General features: G+C 40.5%; 1 protein-coding gene across 3 annotated transcripts; it reads left to right on the forward strand.

Annotated features, from left to right (window-relative positions):
- Positions 1-629: 629 nt before the first annotated feature.
- On the forward strand, positions 630-19585 carry slc27a4 (solute carrier family 27 member 4). Of its 3 annotated transcripts, XR_006375408.1 has the most exons (15): positions 630-1081; positions 2468-2629; positions 4812-5022; positions 5682-5865; positions 7386-7544; positions 10216-10285; positions 10468-10559; positions 11061-11170; positions 11442-11651; positions 12076-12202; positions 12930-13067; positions 13167-13331; positions 14409-14555; positions 14798-16602; positions 16698-19585. XR_006375408.1 is itself a non-coding variant. In XM_044173192.1 (14 exons), the coding sequence occupies exons 2-14, from the start codon at positions 2469-2471 to the stop codon at positions 14953-14955; spliced, it is 1932 nt and encodes a 643-aa protein (XP_044029127.1). In that variant the 5' UTR covers positions 630-1081; position 2468; the 3' UTR covers positions 14956-19585. The 3 variants fall into 3 exon arrangements, 2 of the variants coding, with proteins under 2 accessions (XP_044029127.1, XP_044029128.1); XM_044173192.1 differs by having other exon boundaries at positions 14798-19585; XM_044173193.1 differs by lacking the exon at positions 630-1081 and adding an exon at positions 1097-1302 and having other exon boundaries at positions 14798-19585.
- The last annotated feature ends 374 nt before the right edge of the window (positions 19586-19959 follow it).

Raw genomic sequence — 19959 nt, forward strand, 5'->3', positions numbered from 1 at the left:
AAGTAGGTTTGACATATTACTTGGCATACGAATAATCATCTTTCAGTGCTGTCTGGCCCTGCAGTCCACATAGTTAAGTGTATGTAAGCCACTTGTATTTTCATATTTATTGGTTGCCAACCTTGAGTGCAAAGACAACTGCAGGTTTTCAGTTGAACAGATATGCTAGAGCTTTTCAATTCAAGCAATCAGCTGATGTAGCTGTCAGCTGTGTTTGGTTGCAGTGACAACCTGCAGGTTGACGGCTAATTGTTTTTTGTTTTTTTTGTACATTTTGGAACACAGTGGCACTTGATAGTAATGTCCGGGCTATTGTTTGACACCCTGTCCTTCCTCATTGCTCCCTCCTCCACGGGTCCCTTCAGCTGCCAGATGCGTATTTAAAGCAAATCTTGTGGCTGAGTAATGAATGGACGTGGTGAGGCGGACTCCAAAGGCAGAGGCAGGGCTCATTTTACGCCACACGGTTCAGAACCAGGGCCTTTTTGTCACTACCGGGTGGAAACTGCTGTGCGTAGTGCTGGCTTCGCTTACTATTGGCGAGCAGGCAGGGCCGCACTGCATTTCCTCTTCACCAGTGCCGCAAACCCCGCCCCTGCCGGATGGGATGTGTAGAAAATCGCCTTCCTCGATTGGCCCAGGCACCCGTCCGTCAGAGCTTATTCCTGATACACTGATGGGACGCTGACGGCGGTGGGCGGGCGCAGCTTAGAAAATTATAAGGTCATTTGAATTGCGCTTGCTAGCGAGTTTATCGGCTACAATGAACCCAGAATTGATATCAGTGATTGTTAAAATGAACGGATGATGATCGCGGGGTCAGAGTCAAAGAGCAAAGCCAGGCGAATTTAACGCCCGACCCACCGGAGGAGAGGAGCAGCAGCTCGTTGTGGTATTAACAACAGGAGGGGATCCCGGTGCGTGTGTGTCAGTCTCTGTCAAGCCAAGCGAGCGGCGGCAAGGAGCGGAGGGGGCGACCAGGCTAGCCTATAAGCCGATCAAGGCGGAATCGCACACAACGAGTTTCACGTCTAGGATTTCTGCGCACCTACATGCTGTGACGGTGTGAACGGGGTGCAAGGTATGTAAGCAAAAAAAACTGCTCATCCCAGCCACAGCCCAAACTGACTGTGCGCCCCCGCGATGCTCAACTTCACGGATGGATTCGGTTATTATTGGCAAGGAGAAAGGGAAAGGAGCCCGGTAATTACTCCATTGTCCTCTGTCAACCTTGTGAGCGATCGACGGGACTCGAGAGGTGGCTCGACACTTTATTATCAGGCAGCTCTCAGTCCATGAAAGGTAATTTATGTGAGCGTGGACTGCATATTCAGCATGCCCCTTCATCCTGAAAGAGGCTGCTGCTGCTGCTGTCACAACGTCCATCGCTTCCTTGCTAAGCCGATGCGCGTAATACGCTGCGCATCCTGCTTCCCAGGCGCGCCTGTTACCATGATAACTTACATCAGATTAGCCCATTAAATATGGTCCAACCGGGCTACGATTGAAGGCCTTGTGTGAAAGCGCACATGGCACGGTCAGCGAGGCGTAGTCTAACCAACAGTGGGTTGAACCTCTCCATCATTTCCCTTTCCACTACCGCAATATGATGCTACGCGCCTTTTAAATTTCCGGGTGTAGCAGCAGCAGCGAATGAGCAAGCTATAATTTTTTTCTTACTGTGAAGTGGCTGCTGCTTTCTTAACGCGTTACTGCGTTACTGGGCTGTGCTGCCATAAAAGAGATATCTTCCAAAAAATGCCCAGTTCTGCCATACTGATAAACAGAAACAACAGTCCTGCAGTGTTTTTTTTTTTAAATTAATTAATTAATTTTTTTACGTATGCTAATGCATAGATAATAAGCAGTCATGTAAACCTATCCTTTACTGCTTTAGGATCATCTTCCTAGCTATCTGGTGGCACTGAGCACCAATGTCAAGGCATGCTGCTCGATTTTCTTTGAGTCAGGGTTTCCCCAAGGTCTCTGTAGCCTTGGGTTTTATTCAGCTGCAAGAGAAAACTCAAGGATTTTCTCCAGTTTACCAGTTCTCCCCATGTGAAAAAATGTATTGCACTCACATGTGTAGTATATTAACAAAGTGTTTGTGTATTTGGTTTTACATGCAGATTCCATACAATATGACAACTTACTTACTTATGACTGGTTGCATATGGGTAACCTCTTCCTCATTTATTACAAGCTCGCAGTCTACCAGAGCTGAGTCAGTGGATTAAAATGGGCACCGGATGGGTAAACAAAATCATAGTCATTAGTAGATAACATTCTTCAGTAGTTGGCTTGAATACCCTCTTGATCCCTTCAAGATCAGGTTTTTGTTTTTTGGCTTACTTAAACCAAATGTAACCTTTCTCCCACTGTACTGATGTTTGGTCTGAAATGTTTATTATTAGTTGCCCAAGTCTGCAGCCATCATCCGTATCTATATGCGTGTGCATTCTTCCAGGATGATGCGTCTAGCGTGTTGCACAGCCCTGCTGTTTGTGTTGAGGCTGCTGGTGGGCTTGCCTTGGTACCAGGTTCTCCCGGCCATCCTGATCTTCTACCTGGGAAGCGGAGGATGGAGCTTCCTGCAGATTTTTGCCAAAACAATTGGCAGAGACTTACAGTAAGAATGGGGATGTTGTGTAATGTGTATGCATGGTTTCAGTGTTAATGAAGGTTAGAAAAGGCATGGAATTTCAATGTTGTTCATTCTTTCATTTGCTATTTTTCAACCAGTCAGGTCTTGTCTTACTGCCTGTTGTCAAAGGGAGCTACAGCCAGAAATATAGTGCAGTCTGTAAGCATTTTGACATTGACAAATGTACTGTTGTTTTGGTTCTACACTCCAGAACACTGGACCTGAAGGGAAACAATGACTATGAGGGTGACATGCTGACTTTCAGCTCTAATTTGAATGTGTTAACATCCAGATTGGGCGAACAATATTAGAATGGTCTCACTGCACTGTTATAAATTTACATACATATACATTTTTATACAAAAAAGTTTATGATTAATTTATGGTTCATTCAATGCAGCTAAAAGTCCCCCTATGAAATCCAGTGTGCTGGATACACAGCCAGAACAATAGAAAATGTGTCACTGTCCAAACACTTACAGGCATCTCAACAATCAAAGTTCCTGGAAATAGTTGAAGTCAGCCAAAACAAGGCCTTAGACATAAAGTAATACAAATTTGACATTTAAACACACTGTAGTTTTTCACAAGTAGTGAACAAGAAAATTATGCCATATATCATTGAAAAGTCACAACCAAAAATGTTGCAGGTCTTTGCTCAGACCACTGGCAAAGACATTAGTGTAGATAGGGCAGGGCTATAAATGAGAATGATCATTTATTACCTCCTGATGGAATGATACATGACAAAACAATGATACTGACTCATAGTGATACACAGTAATGTTGTCTAAGTTAATTATTAAAAGCAAGCATCCGCTCAAGTTTCACACAAACTACAATCAGAATAAATAACCGTGCAAGTAAAGTGTTCTCACATGTTTGGCCCTGCACAAATGTAGCCTGTCGTCCTTGAAAGACCTGAGGCTCTTCCTCAACAGGTTTTACAGCCAGTGTTTGCAACTGGCTGCGTATTCCTGTCGTGCATGTTCCACAACTTTGTGGCATGGCAGGTAGCCTGACATACTTTAGACAAAGGACCATAGAGACAATGGGGGAGGGGCAGGTGTTTTAATGGTCTTACCTCAAGCCAATATTTACAGTTGGGGGTTACCATGGTAATTTGTTCGTGTTTAACTTCCTTTTTTCCTCAATAGCTGCAGTGCTGGTAGAACAGGAAATTGTAAAAGATGGGATTTTGTGACCTCTCCATTAGCAATAAGCCAAAGTGACCTAACCTGTAGTGATTACCACATTTCTGTGACCCATTGTATACAAAAGATGGCCTCTGCTTTCTCATTGGTCAGAGAGATAAAGATCACAGTTTTCGAAGGCTATATTTTAAAGACATTTTGCTGAATTATTATATAATAAGAGCATGCCACAACTGAGTTTTCTTTTTCTTTAGACCTATTACTACCTATGCTTCAGCTACCTAGTTTGGTGCACCTGCTCAGATGCAAATACCCCTAACTATAAGTACAGTTCTGATAATGTTGTCGTTATTCGTCTATGTACTGACAATGTCTGAAGCCTCAAGGATCAAAAATCACTATATCTGACCATGGTTATCTGGACCAACATGAAACTAATCCGCCATGTAAAGATATAAATATCATCATCACCACCACAATGTAGCCATGAAGTAACTTGGCTCAACAGATTTTTATGATGCTTCAGTAATTATACAGTGCTCAGGAGATTGCCCACTATCTGTACCTTTGCACCATAAATGTAAATTATTGAGTGATATCCTTCCATCTAGGCAGACTTTGCCCCTTGGCCTCACCCAGCCATCTGTCTCATAATGTTTTATGCCGAGTGTCGTTACATTATTTTGCTTTGAATATCAAATTACTATGAATGATAATACTAGTGGTTTTGCATATTTTAGTCCTACAAAATATGCACACTTCATATTACCGCTGACCATTATCCAAAGGAAATCCCAAGTTTTTTGTTTGATTTATCGTCATTCATGCATCTACTGTGCAGAGGAAGTGACTGGTTTCCATACAATTCACTACAGTGTAAAAATCAAGATCAGAGACTTACTTTTCAGCTTTTACATCAAAGGGTAAATGGTCTATAGGAATTATTCCAGGAAAAGTTATTTTAACTGGCTGTGTTTCCCTCTCTTTAATAATATTTTCTCTTGCTCCTTCAGTGCGGCAGGTGTGTTATTGCGGGTGAAGATGAATGTCAGACGCCACCTCAGAGAGAAGAACACTATTCCAAAGATCTTTGCTGAAACATTGCGCCGCCACGGGGACAAAACAGCACTGATCTTTGAGGGGACTGGGGAGAGGTGGACCTTCCGACAGTTGGATGAGTACTCCAACAGAGTGGCTAACCTCCTGCTGGAACGGGGTTTCAAGGTAGGTCTGGTCTACAAAACAAAATATTCCATAAAGAATTAGGAAAAAAGACTTCTGTGGCAAATTTAACATATCTTGGTCTACAAGCTTTTTGAAAAATTATCTGCTTAATAATAAATATATATATAATAATAAATAACTGCTTAACTTTAAAAACGTACACACTACTGCAAAGAATTAAATTTGATTTGATAATTAATTCACTTTCTGTGGAATGGTGGTAAAGTTATTAATAGTGTGTGTCCAGGTAGCTCACCTGATAGTGCGCTCACACCATGCACAAAGCTGAGTCCTTACCGGGGCGGCTTGGGTTCGAGTACAGCCCGCGGCCCTTTGCTGCATGTCATCCCCTCTCTCTCCCACATTTCCTGTCTCTCTTCAGCTGTTCCTATCAAATAAAGGCAGAAACCTCCCAAAATAGTGTGTGTGTCCATCCAAAAAAAGATGGTCTGCTTACTTAATAGCTTTACTTTCCAAACAATGATCAAGCAGAACTGATTACTCTTAATTGTTAAAACTCTCTCAGATGTTGTTTCCATCCAGGAAGAGGGATGATATGACCCCTTTATAGAGACTTATGTTCGATAAAAATAAACTATAGTCAATCAGCTGATGGCCATCATTTTGACAAGCCCCTCTTTTTCTGTTTTTCTCCTCAGGAGGGCGATGTTGTGGCCCTTTTCATGGAGAACAGGTCCCAGTATGTGGGCCTCTGGCTGGGCATGGCCAAAATTGGAGTAGAGGCCGCGCTAATCAACTTCAATTTGAGACTAGAGGCCTTGGTCCACTGTGTCACCATCTCCAATGCCAAGGCTGTGGTGTTTGGCTCAGAGCTGACTGATGGTAAGAGCAGGGAGGATGGAGGAGGGGGGTGGGTAGAGATTAGAGAAGCATCTGAAGGATATGTGGTAGATTTTGTTTGTTATAGTAGTAACATAGTCAAGTTTATAGCCAAAAATCAGAAGTTTGTCTCAGAGGGCTTTACAATCTGTACAGCATCAACTTGATGAGTGCTGTGATGCTTCCGCTGTGATGAGAGAGGTAAGTGGTGCAGGGAGAAAAGCAACAGAGGTCATAAAAGATAGATGGGTTTTTCAGGAGGCGTCTCTCCGATATCAGTCAATGAAGCTTTAAATGGCTGATGGACGGAAAGAAGGGAAAAAGTGATGAAGAGGGAAGTGGAGAAATATCTCTATCATCAATCTGCATTTTACAAGGTCTGAGTTGGTCAGAGAAGAGAACTGACTGTTAAATGATCAACTAAAACAGATACGAGGTGTATACAGGAAAAAAACTAAAACACAACAATGTATCTGATGTAAAACCAGCCCTGCTGAGTCACATATTGTTTTTATGAATTAGCATTATTATTATTAAATCTCTTGTTTTAATGGATAATAATTACAGCATATACAATAATTAAATATGTCTATGTTTTCCTCATACTTAATACTGGTCTTGACCTTACATCTGTTAGATTGACTAATAGATTGACAAATTAGTTGCCGAGCAACTGTTCAATGTGCAATGATTTGTGATTTTTGCTTGGCAATAAGATTGAATTAACTGTTCAATTTAAATCAAACTATTACATGATCACAGTATGTCTAATCTACTAACCTGCAGTGTATTATTAAGCATGCCTTATATTGCTTAGACGTGGGAGGCACCAATGATATTAAATTGCAGTGGCTCAGTAGAATGGTCAAACATAAATTAGGGATCTATTTCAATCTCTCTTTTGGGTCCCTGCCCAATCTAAAAAGCCCTGATCTCAACAGCTATAAAGAGTGAATGAGTTTTGAGCTGTTCATCCTGGGACTGATGGAACAGTCTGTGTATTGGATCCTGAACTTGTCATGTGCTTTTAGACGTTTAAGTAATTGGAAACGCAGCCTCTTTGCTACTGAGCAGGCTAAGTCGAGCCAGTAGCATTACCACTGAGCAAGCATGACGCAAGGCTTTTAAATGAACATACTTTGTCTTTTTTTTTTAGGAGAAAATATGAGAGCTGTTTAAATGTGTTTTTCCTTTCTTCTGTCTGCTTCACCCACAGTCACATTTATTGATACTTTCGTCACACTGCACTTCCTCTCTTCCTCTCTGCTCTCTCTCTCCCACTCCCCCAGCTTCCACCCAAACACCCAAAGTTATTTTAACCTACTCTCTCCCCTGTTAACCTGCCCTGTACCTCCTTTTTTCTTTGTCTGCTATTGCACCATCTTTCCTTCTTCTCTCTGTCAGTAATAATGCAAATTACTCCAGTTTTGTGGTGCATAAATCTTGTACCACATGACGTCCTCCTGCAAGATGAGATAGTGAAATATATCTAATTTACTGTAATGTGTTTCTCTCACTCATAGCGGTGTGTGAGATCCACAGTTCAATGGGGAAGGCAGTGCAGATGTTTTGCTGTGGAGACTGGGACCCCCAACGAGTCCCAAAGGGAACCGAGTGCCTAGAGCCACTGCTGGATGGTGCCCCGTCTCATCTGCCAAGCCAGCCACAACGCTGCTTCACCGGTGAGAACAACATGCCGATCATAACTCTCATAACCAATCCGGATCAGAGTTTCCCAACAATGTTAATAGTTTAAAGAAGAACAAAAACAAAGACACTTTAATTAATTCTATATATATTTTGTTATTTATTTATAGTTTTATTTAGAAGGGACAATGCACAATGCATGTATTGTACCAGATATAGCTAAAAGCTAATTTCCATCTGTATTCCCAGAGATAAAAGATCAGTTGTAGTAAATCAAAACCTTACACACACAAAAAACAGACACAAAAAAAAACATCATATGAAAAACTAAGAAACAAAACAAAAAATAACAGCCACCCCAAAACAAACAACAGAAGAACAATACTAAATCCCACTAGGGAGCACAACATCAGCAGTCCCAACACCAGTAAAACAGACAGTTCATCAATACAAGAAATTACCAACCAAAAACTCAGTACCAAACACCTGGCTCTTAACCAGGACCAAGAAGTACGACCACATCACACCTGTTTTAGCCTCTTTACATTGGCTCCCTGTTTATTTTAAGATCTTGTTGATTACTTTTAAGGCTCTTCATGGCCTGGCTCCAGACAATTTTTTAGACCTTGTAATCCCTTATGAACTTTCACGTAGTTTGAGCTCTTCGGGCAGGGGTCTCCTGTCTGTTCCTGAGTCCAGGATGAAAACTAAGGGGGACAGAGCTTTTGCCATCAGGGCCCTGAGACTCTGGATCAACTTGTCCAAAGAAATTAGGTTGTCTGAGTCAGTGTCTTCTTTTAAGTCTCGTCTCAAAACACATTTTTATCTGAAAGCATATCCTGATTTTACCTGAGCTGGCTGTTTATTTTATTGCTTTTGTGTATTTTATGTATTTTATTTCTTTTATATTTCATCATTCACTGTGGTATTTTATTTCTCTTGTTGTGAAGCACTTTGTACTTTGTTTTGATAAGTGCTCTATAAATAAAGTTGTATTATTATTATTATTATTATTATTATTATTATTACCAGTGCTGGCCACATTCAGTGTCTCTTAGCTCAATAACTACATACCTGATTGTCCTTCAACCATGTTTTCAAACTAAATTTAAAATGTTTAAAAGTACTGCACTTTCTGATACTCAGTTGTAAATAATTCCACATTCCAGCTGCCTTAACTGAGAAGCAGTTTTGCCTAACTGTTGTAGACCGAAATTTAACATAACAGTCCCCTCTAGAGGAAGCTCTTGTTAACCTTGAGCTGGCTATGCAAGTATGAAGTAATGAAGTAAAAACATTGTTAATCATATGCTGCTGATAAACTAAATGAGAGAAATCATTATTAACCAGAATTCTCCACTCTTTTTATTGTTATAGTTATTGGGAATTACTGATGACTCATCACCAGAGATTTTATGAGTTGCTTGTTTCTAAGGCAGATCAAAGGGACAACAAATTTAATCCACAGTATTTATAATAAAGTCATGTAAAATTTATTTATATAGCCCAAAATCACAAATTTACCTCTAAGGGCTTTACAATCTGTACAGCTTACAACACCCTCCATCATTAGAGCCCCTTTCAGGTAACAAAAAACTAGGTAGGTAGAATAGTTGACTGTTTTCGTTGTTATTGTCTGCATTATTTGGCTTTTCATATTTTTCATTCTATCCACAGAGCTAATCAGTTAGCTCTTATTCAGAACAATGAATCGGGTCCTACCTGCTCACTCACTTTTGCTCTTTAAACACTACATGTAATCACTGACAGCCACACAGGCTGTTGCTGCAATAAAAACCATGTACACATGTCATGTTCATAAAAAATGTGTCTGATTATCTGGACAGATGGCAACCAAAATGCATCAGGATCAATCACACATGCAGAGGTAATTAGAGATGAAGGGAATAAGCATGTGCATACAATGTCACTGACCAACAAGGTCAGGTATAATATGTGCGATTTTAAAGAAAGAAGAAGCTGCATGTTGTAATATGTTTTTGTATATTCTATGGCTGCACGATATGGTAAAAAAAATCATATTGCAATAATTTTCACAGCTATTACGATATCAATATGATTCACGATTAGTGGGAATGATAATTTTTGCATCACAATTGTAATTTTCACTGAAAACTATTAAAATCATGATGTGACATTTGTTGGGTTCTGTACCAAACAAACTTGTTTCCTTACATCTGGAGAACAAGATTTGTAGGTCAGCTGATTTGTTTATGCCAGTGAAGGATCTGAAGTTTGTACATTGAGGTAGCACATAACCACCATGATCCATTTCTCTAGCTGTATAACAGAAAGTGTATTTCTTCTGTTTAGCAGTGGTTCGAGTTTATTAAAGATAATATTAGTTATTGTGAGCAGGAAAGACAAATCCAAACACAAATGGTCCGTTGTGATGTCAGGGACCTCTCAACTGGATCTAGAGCCAGTTCAAATATATCTGGATGTAGGACTTTTGGTCTGAACATGACCTCGCTGTCTAACTACACATCGCACTGTATCCCTGAGCAAAAAGGGACTTAATGGTCTAATTTTCACAATCTTTAAAAAGGGATTCTGCTTAATCAGAAGTGTTGTTTTTTCAAAAAGAGTAAATTGAAAGTGCGCCTTTTTATGCACTCAAGCATGCTAAAACGAGCACATTTAGTTGTTTATGTCATCTCATTCTCACTCTGCTGTCTGTTTCAGATCGCCTGTTCTATATCTACACGTCGGGAACCACTGGGATGCCTAAAGCTGCTATTGTTGTGCACAGCAGGTAGGAAGGAGCCGTGCAGCTAACAGACACACAGGAAATGCAGCTGCTCGCTTTGTTGATCTGTGTAGCTTTCATGTGTAGTATAAATACTGTTAGAAGAGAAATACATAAGACATGTTGGTTTTGTTTTGACTCCTTTTACTTTCTTCTCTTGCCCTGCCTCATCCCACCCTGGTTTTCAGGTACTACCGCATGGCAGCCTTGGTATATTATGGCTTTAGGATGACATCAGATGATGTGTTGTATGATTGCCTTCCACTCTACCACTCTGCAGGTAAAACTATAACTGTGTGTGATTAAAGTCGAGATTTAAAGTTACAGTATGCAACTTTTCCTCATGTCAGGAAGTCCATCTTCTCGTGTTCCCTTCAGTCAGTTAAGTTCCTTATAATGTTCATCTTTATGAACTTTCTAGCTTGAAACAGCATCCAGCCTAAGGTAGTGGATAAAGCCAACAAAAAAAGTGGTGCTAATGTTCACCTGTGTTTTTGAATGCGTCTTTTCTGGCACACATTTAGTTCAGTGTTATTGACTTCTTCTGCTAACAGAAAGTGATGCACAAACTCCTCAACATCTCTGAAAAGCCAAGTTCAGATAAATGAAGGGAATAAGAATGTGTATATAATGTCACAGACAAACAAGATCAGGTATAATGTGTGCTATTTTAAAGAAAGAAGAAGTTGCTATTGTTGCTTTAAATTATATGTCTTTTGTATATTTCCATGTTTAGGCTAGCGTTCTATGACCCTGACAACTCTTATTTCTTTGTCTACAGGTAACATTGTGGGAGTGGGCCAGTGTATAATACATGGCATGACTGTAGTCATCAGAAAGAAGTTCTCTGCCTCGCGTTTCTGGGACGACTGTATCAAATACAACTGCACTGTAAGCATAATGTAGATTATAAATCACTGCCACAGATTTAGTGGGCAGAGTAGAACACTGCAATCTCAGTGTTGCTGAAAAGATATCTTCCCTGTCACTTTCTACAAAAATAATCTCAGGATTTAATGTTATTCCCCAGTTTATCTCTTTGAATCCCTTTTTTGTTATTGTAAGCTTGGTATTAAATCATTAATTAGTCTATTCGTATCTCTGTTCTGTCTCATCACCAAACTATTTTTTCTCACTACCATCTTGCTCCATTCTCCTCCAGATTGTGCAGTACATTGGTGAGATCTGCCGATACCTGCTGAACCAGCCAGTTCGGGACACGGAGCGACAGCATCGGGTGCGCATGGCAATGGGCAACGGCCTGCGCCAGTCCATATGGGAGGAGTTCATGAACCGCTTCAATATCCCACAGATTGCAGAGTTCTACGGAGCCACAGAGTGCAACTGCAGCCTGGGCAACTTCGGTAACAAGGTAAGAATGTGTCCTGCTGTGAAGTGGTGATGATGCTCTTTTTGCCTAGATTTTCTTTGTCAGCCCAAGAGTTTAAATTGGCATTATTGTAGTGAAAAAACCTCTTCTGAAATAATTAAGATTACCACCACCCTCTTGTCCACACATCCTTTCACCTGACGGAGTTTCACATTATGTTCAAAGGCTTCTCTTTTCTGCACTGCTCTAAAATCCTCTTCATTTTAAGCACTCTGTTATTCTAAAAATGTGTTGTTCTCTCAGTTTTGGTAGCTCTCATCAATGTAACACAACACACAGTACTGCAGCCTTTTGGCTGGTTGTAACTGGTCTGCCTTCGATTTTCCACACTGAAAGCTTTGTAGTTGTTCATACAGTTTTTTCATACAGTACATATTTTTGTTTATATTTTTTGTCTGTGCTCTAGGTTGGGGCGTGTGGCTTCAACAGTCAGATTCTACCCTTCATCTACCCCATCAGACTAGTGAGGGTTGATGAAGAGACCATGGAGCTCATTAGGGGTCCTGATGGCGTCTGTATTCCCTGTAAACCTGGTAGGTTTACTGTGTACACATATTAAACATCAACTTTACACTTGGTAAGCTTAAATGTACATACAGAGTGCTGGTGTTAAGCACAAACAAACCTCAGGAGCATATACAGCTGCTCATATATTCCCATCCACATCATATGCTTGATTATCATTGAAATAAAGCTGGAAATGCAGTGTGTACTTTTGGCAGCTTGTAGTTATTCTAGCTATTTCTTCTTGTACACATTGGTCTTTCAACTTACTGGTAATAATAATTTAGCCGACTAGCTAAGACTGGCACATGAACAGAAATGTTGATTGATCCTTTATAAATAAAGAATATTAAATGAAAGGATATAGCTCTATATGTTAAGAAGAATATAAAGACTGAAGATTCATCCTCCACGTACATACATCTTGTACATCTATCTGAAAGCACAACTTTAGGCATACTGCAGTTATTTTGCTGGAAAGTTTAAAATCAAAAGTTACTGGCTAAGTAAGTGGCCACAACAAGGCTTCAACAAACCCCCTCAAATTTATTGTGTAGCATTGTGTTTATAATGTAAATGTACTGTAGACATACAGACATGCACAGACACACTTAGTCCTTTCTGAAACCCCTGATGGAGCTCAAACAATCCACTTTGTGTGTGAAAATGGTAATTTGATTTAACATAAATGCCAGTTATACATTCATAAATTCTTCTGCTCTCTCTCTCTCTCTCTCGCTCTCTCTTGCTCTCTAGGTGAGCCTGGCCAGCTAGTTGGTAGGATCATTCAGAATGACCCTCTTCGGAGGTTTGATGGTTATGTCAACCAATCAGCAACCAGCAAGAAGATTGCTCAAAATGTCTTCAAGAAGGGAGACAGTGCCTATCTCTCTGGTTAGAGTCACTCTCAAATACACACATTGAGTTATTCACTGTATTCCATGCTGACTGACTAAATGAATATGATCTTTCGCCCCTACTCTCGCTCACCAGGTGATGTGTTGATCATGGATGAATGCGGCCACATGTACTTCAAGGACCGCACAGGAGACACTTTCCGCTGGAAAGGAGAGAACGTCTCAACGACCGAGGTGGAGGGAACTCTCAGCAGGCTGCTAGACATGAAAGATGTAGTTGTCTATGGAGTGGAAGTACCAGGTAAAATCTTTCAATATACATGCTTTAATACCTGTTCCTGTGCGTGTCGTTAGAATAGGTTACTGCAGCGTGCATAGAGAGATCAATGGAATACTGAATAGATATTTGACAAGAACCGTACTGTGTTTAATATTACATTACATTTATTTAGCTGACGCTTTTATCCAGAGCGACTTACAATAAGTGCATTCAACAATGTGGATCAATCCAAAAATGACAAGAATCTTGCAAGTACATCAACTTCATCAAATATGCTGAACTGCTTCAAGTGCTACATTTAGAAGCAATAAGCGACAGAGCAGCCACCAGTAGCCAGAGCAGGGTGCAGAGGAGCAGTGTAGTGTGAGAGAACCTGGGTAGGTTGAACACCAGATGTGTTCTGCATCAGCTGCAGAGGTCAGATGGCACACGCAGGCAGACCAGCCAGGAGTGAGTTGCAGTAGTCTAGACGTAAGATGACAAGAACCTGGACCAGATCCTGCCATACTAATAATAGTTATTATAACTGCAGTGTCTTGGTTTACTCTTGACTTATTATCACATGAAATGAATTATGCCATTTTGAAATGTCCATACAAATAAAGCTGAGCTGTAGCTGAGGCTCTGCAGACTGAGTGACACCAAAGACAAATCACAGACGGCACTTTCCAGTCGCTGTGATTAGATTAGATAACTTCATTAATCCCCAAGGGGGTGACTAGTTTGACATGCACATGTGACAAATAACAAAAGATAGTCACAGACCACAGCAGACAACATATGAAAGACATTTTCTGCCACAGTGTTATTTACTCACAAACTAACAGATATTCCAAGAGGACATTAGTGTTGCTTGGGAGCCCGTCAAGACAAAACAATATATTAATACAAACAGTGATGTATAGATTACTATATGAAGTGTCTCTTTCAATACTAGCAGTATATGAAGGGGAAGTGTACAAGTAAGATACTAAGACATAAGGGGGGTTCTGCATAGCATTCATGGCCTTGTTGCACAAACATAAGCATCTGTCTGACATTAAACCTCAGTGGTCCACAGAAATAATCCTCTTGACATGCCCATTTCTGTGTGCACAGGAGCAGAAGGAAAGGCTGGAATGGCAGCCATCGCTGATCCATCTCACTCCACTGACCTGGAGAAGTTTGTGAAGGACATGGAGAAGGCTCTCCCTCCGTACGCGAGACCTGTTTTCCTCCGCTTCCTTCTGGAGGTCAACAAGACAGGTAAAATGCTCTTTTCACTGCCAAAAACTGAGATTTTCAGAAGATAGTTATATTTTTGTGCAATTTGAAAAAAACTCTGAATTAGAACTTAAACATTTGATAACGTTTGATTGAATAGTGCTGTGTTTTGGTGTTTTCAATAAGACAGTTAAGAAAGTGAAGCACAGTCATTCTAAAAGAGCTAAATGGCAGCTTAATTGGCTAAATGAAATACCTACATAATCTCTCTGTCTCTTTATTAGGAACATTTAAGTTTCAGAAGACGGAGTTGCGTCGGGACGGCTTTGACCCCAGAGTGGTGTCAGACAGACTGTACTTCCTGGATTCCAGCAGAGGGCGCTATATGCAGCTGGATGAGGAGCTTTATCGCTCCATACTGTCAGGGAAACACAAATTGTGATGACCAGACTGACCACTACATGTACACATAGACAGACACACACACACACACACACATACACACACATAAAGGATTTAGAAAAGAAGACAATATTGTGTGACCAGGATATGCTGGACCTTGTTCCCATATACACAAATACATAGAAAGTAATAGCCATACACACTCCATGCGCCACACTCAAATGCCAACACATTTACACATACATACACGTACACATTGTATTCCCAAAGCCACTTTGCTCTTTAAAATCCCTAAAAACAAACGTATGCACGCCGCACGCACAAACACACACACACACACACACACACACACAGCACCATTCCATCCATCCCTCCTGAAATCTCCCGGCAACTCCTCTCGCTACCTCAGCAAACACAGAGAGAGGCACAAACCTAGTAACCAGGTCTATTTGGTAACTTGAAACCACCCTTCATAGCCACACAATCCCTGCCCACACAGGCCTCAAACAATGCACGCCTGTTAATCCTGTTCCATCAAATCAGATGTGTTGCTGGGGGACACAACTGGGAGGGATGCGGAGTACAGGCTGCCTGGCATCCAGAATGCAAAAACTTGAAACTACAGATAACCACAGACTTAATGGATGCTGAGGAGGAACATGGATTCAGTACAAAAAGTGTGTGGGACAACGGAGGGACCTACAAGGACCTAAACTGTCTCTCGGTTTGTTGTTTTGCGAAAGACTGGAGCCTCTACTGTCCACTTCACCTGCACAATTAGCCAGCAGTGACAAACCTGTGTGACAACTACAGCTTTTCTCTATCTGAGGTTAACTTTATAAAAGTATTCTCTGGTCTCCTTGTCTTCATTTCCATCTTTGCTCTACAGAGCTTGAGATGAAAATGAGGCAAGGACGCCAAGGTTGTTTGTTTGTTTTTTGTTTTTTAAAAGGGAACACCGTAAGGATGTGAGGGATTTTGGAAAGCCTTTCACATGTAACCCACAGTTACAGAAGTTATATTAGACCAGTGGTTGAAGCTGAAAGATCTACTAAAGTGCAATAGGGCTCCAGCGTTTGCAGTGCAATAATCAGCCGCACCACATGAGAGCTGATTTAAAACAAAGCTTTGTATTTAAATATGTCTGCATCACACCAAATATATTTAATTTGCAGTGTTTATTTACATATTTAAGAAAATATGTAAGTTTTAGTAATTTATGTTGTTGTAGAAGCGTTCTCTTTTGTTATAGTGCAAATGAATCAGGTTGTTTTTTGCTTTATGTGTCCAAATCCATTCAGTAACTCTTGGAGTCCTCAAAAAGGAAGCTGCAGTATGCATTTTATATCAGCTGCTGGAACACAAAGTAAAATGATCTGACTGATTCAACCCTGGGCTAAATACATGGGGCTATTTCCATAAACAGGACTTGTTCACATACTGAGCTGACATGCAGTATGTTTGTGTGGCTGTATTGTGCAGGTTTTGCCCTAAAAAGTAGACTTTGCCTATCGTAGGGATGTGTGTATATTCTTCTTAAACATATGAACAGGACTTGACAGCAGAGAAAGAAGCACCAAATCGCCCAATCAGCGACGACTTGTTTTTTCAACAATATTCTGGTGCTAAAGAGGGATGTTCTGCCAGATTTAAGAGCGCCGAAAGATCCAAAGATTCAAAGACGGGGGTAGGTACATTATTACGGAGGGGGTGCGTTAGAATTATTACAGTAGAAGAAGAGAAAATGTGCTTTGTCATCGATGTTTTGTCTGTTGTTTGCAGTAGCTGTCATCAGAGGTTGTAGCAGCATGAATGAGCATCATCAACCACAAACAGAGCACTGTGCCTTACTGTGAGTTCACCTCCCAGATTCACAGGCCCTGGCCCACACATAGTGTCTCATATGGTTCCCTATGTTGGACTTTTACCTTCACTTTTTTCATTCAGCTTCTGTCTACTGTAATTTTGTTTGTCTGTCTCCAAGTTCCCTGTCATAGTAGCCTGGCAAAGCTGGCCGAAATGTTGGGAGCTCATATTTTATTCTGAAAATCATCTGCTAAGGATCAGTCCATTGACTGGCACCTTCATCCTGCCCGGTGCAGGAAGAGTTTGCATTGATGTCTCAATGGGCAAAAGTCCAAATTTTGCAAGGCTGCTGTCATAGCATTTTTGAGGACTCTATCCTCCTCACTTCCTTTCCTTTGAGTCTGTTCTGGTCTTTACTTAGTCCCAACTGTAACCTTAATTTGTCTTCTAGCTTTGATTTTTTGGGTTTGCCCAAGTTTCCATTTGCTCAGCACCTTTTACTTTAAGCCTTTATCATCTTTCTGCCAAGCACCCCAATCCTTTCCCTTAATCCATCTCTAACCTCTTCCCTCTTTCTCTCTTTTTCTGTCTTTGGCCCTCCATCCCTTCGAGCCGGCACCTCTGTTTAAACCTCGCTGTGTCTGTCAGGTACCGAGCCTCACTCTCTGCCATGTCTGCTTTATCTTGCTGTGCTCATGTTGATTCAGACAAAGGGATAAACAGTAGTTGCATACATTTCAGATATTTCCTAATTGTAATTCGTTTAGTGTTTGATGGAGGGATTTCTTATCCACTTTTGAGATTGTTCATGAGGCCTGGTGACATAAAGCTCCAACCATACACTCAGAACAGTTTTAATGTGTGTTATGTGTAGTCTGCCATTACCCTGTAATGTTTTTGTCTTACCTTTTACAACTGACCACATCCTGAGTCACCTACAGCCAGGCTGGCCGCTGCCAACAGAGGTTGTGTAACGAGTCATTTGAAGACTGGCTGTGGTGTAGAGGACTTATTATTCTTCATGAGTTTTACTGTAGCAATTCTTAGGCTACTTTGTTTTCTGCAGACTGAGAAGGTACTCTCAATACCTTTAAACAGCTTTTCTTAGTTCATTGATGGCTGCAGTCTGCTGACAGTGATCGTCAAAGTTGCTCTCACCTATCATTTCCCTGTTTGGGGAAAAAGACCAACAAAGCCATTTGACAGAAATTGAGATTCATCCCTGCTTCCTGTGTGTAGTTCAAAGAGTCTCTTTCTCACTTGTATTTATTCTTTAATGATGAGTGTGAAATGTTCTCATGAATGTCTGAAAAAGCAAATGAGTGACCAATGAAGATGATGTTGTAAAGTGTGATATACGTATCTAAGGGAACGCAGTTTGGCTGTTATGATGCTTGTGACTGAGGGTTGCACTTGTCAGCCCTGATTGCAGTCCTACAGCAGAGCACTCTAAGATGTTTCCATTTTCACTTTTTTATTTTTTAAATGAGTTAAAATTATTATTTTTCAAGGAACTGTTAATTATACTTGATACTGATTGTTTCACTGCTATATGTGTTTGCTTTTGTTTTCTTTGTCTGAAGTCATAGCTTTATGATTTTGGTATAAAAATTGGATTCATGCATAAGACAATCGAATGGCAGTTGTTTTTGTGTACCTTTTTTACAAAAGGCACTAGGAACCAGCTAGGGAGCAAGCTTTTCTGGATTACAGTGGTTGCAGATGTTGACCAGGAGCCAATTTGCCATTTTCCAGCTAATAAATATTGTTGGCAAACCAGATAAGTCAGGTGTAAAACCTAAAACAGCTGAAGGCCTGCAGGGAGTGACAGGTCCTAGGGACAGGGTGTGTTGAGGTTTTGAGACACCTTTTTTGACCAGAGGGGGGCGCTGTGTCCTTGCCAACGGTTTTTTTCTCAGGAAAGGGAGAGTCAAACAGAGACACACAAGTTTCCATGGCATTATTTTATCATGCAGTCTTTGGATGACTAATAAAATAACCTAATGACTACAACTTAAACAACTGTAGTTAGAAATGTGCTGGTGAAAATGAAACCTTATGTGATACATTTCAAAGTGTGGGATGTTTTCCTCCATTTGTAAACCAGATTTAAAACTGGTTTAAATATTTCAGTTGGCCTGTGGATATTATCAGTTAAAATCACTTGACCCTGTTTCTTTTTTCATCTAAGAGACAAATTAGCAGGTCTTCTGCATATTTTTACATTATTATTTGGACTAAAAATGTAGTCAGTCCCTGTCTTCCTAGCTCATACTGAAATCAGTCAAGATAATCTGAGTCTCTGACTGTAAAGCCCTGCGAAAAATGACTAGTTGCCTCTAAGATCATAGTTAAGTTGTGATTATGTGGCGATTATTACACACCAGGCAGGCCATACTGTAGATCAGAAATCCTGGCTGAAGAGTTGTGTTGTATAAAATTTCTGTGTCTCTGCTCGTGCTGTCCCTCACGCTTCTGATCAACATTTCTCACTCTGCTTTTTGCATTTTTTGTTTGTCTGTTTTTCCCTATCATGGTCCTCAGGAACATCAATCAGTGCTAGAGAAGGAAACAAGTTTGTACTCGTCTGCCTGTGTGTGTGTGTGTGTGTGTGTGTGTGTGTGTGGGGAAAGTTGTTTTTTTTTTTTTTAACATTTTATTTTCTTGTCTCATTGCACATGCGGCAACTCTCAGCATGTGCAGAGTGTGTAGTGGAGGTCTGTGAGGTGTGCTGTGTGTGTAACACACACACACTGATGTCCTCTTGTCCACTGAAGGCTGTATACATCATGCATTTCAAGAAAAAGATAAAAAGCAGTGCTGCAAATGGAAAATCATTATTAATAAAAACTATTTAAATTGTACGCTTGGGTTCTGATTGTTGCACCACTTTTTTGTGATTGAGCAGATGTAATAGTTTGATTGATGCCTTACTGCTGTGTTTAGCTATTCCGGGGAAAAAACCTAAAACATGCTGGTGATATCGCAACAGTTAACACTAACAGCACGGCCATTTACCCTAAAAAGGTTTTTTCAATGTACCAAACATTGGGTTAGGCAGTTCACTTTGGGTCACACTCGGATGGTTTCCTTTAAGACAACTTCCAGGTAAAATTTAAAATGTTATATTTGTCTAAATGCATTTGTTTTGTTTTTTTAAGAATACATTATGGATTTATAAAAATTTACTTAGGTTCATACAATCTTATGACTGACATTAGACAAAAGGTATGAATAG

Source organism: Siniperca chuatsi, linkage group LG18 (assembly GCF_020085105.1).
Source record: "Siniperca chuatsi isolate FFG_IHB_CAS linkage group LG18, ASM2008510v1, whole genome shotgun sequence".
NCBI classification, from domain to species: domain Eukaryota; kingdom Metazoa; phylum Chordata; class Actinopteri; order Centrarchiformes; family Sinipercidae; genus Siniperca; species Siniperca chuatsi.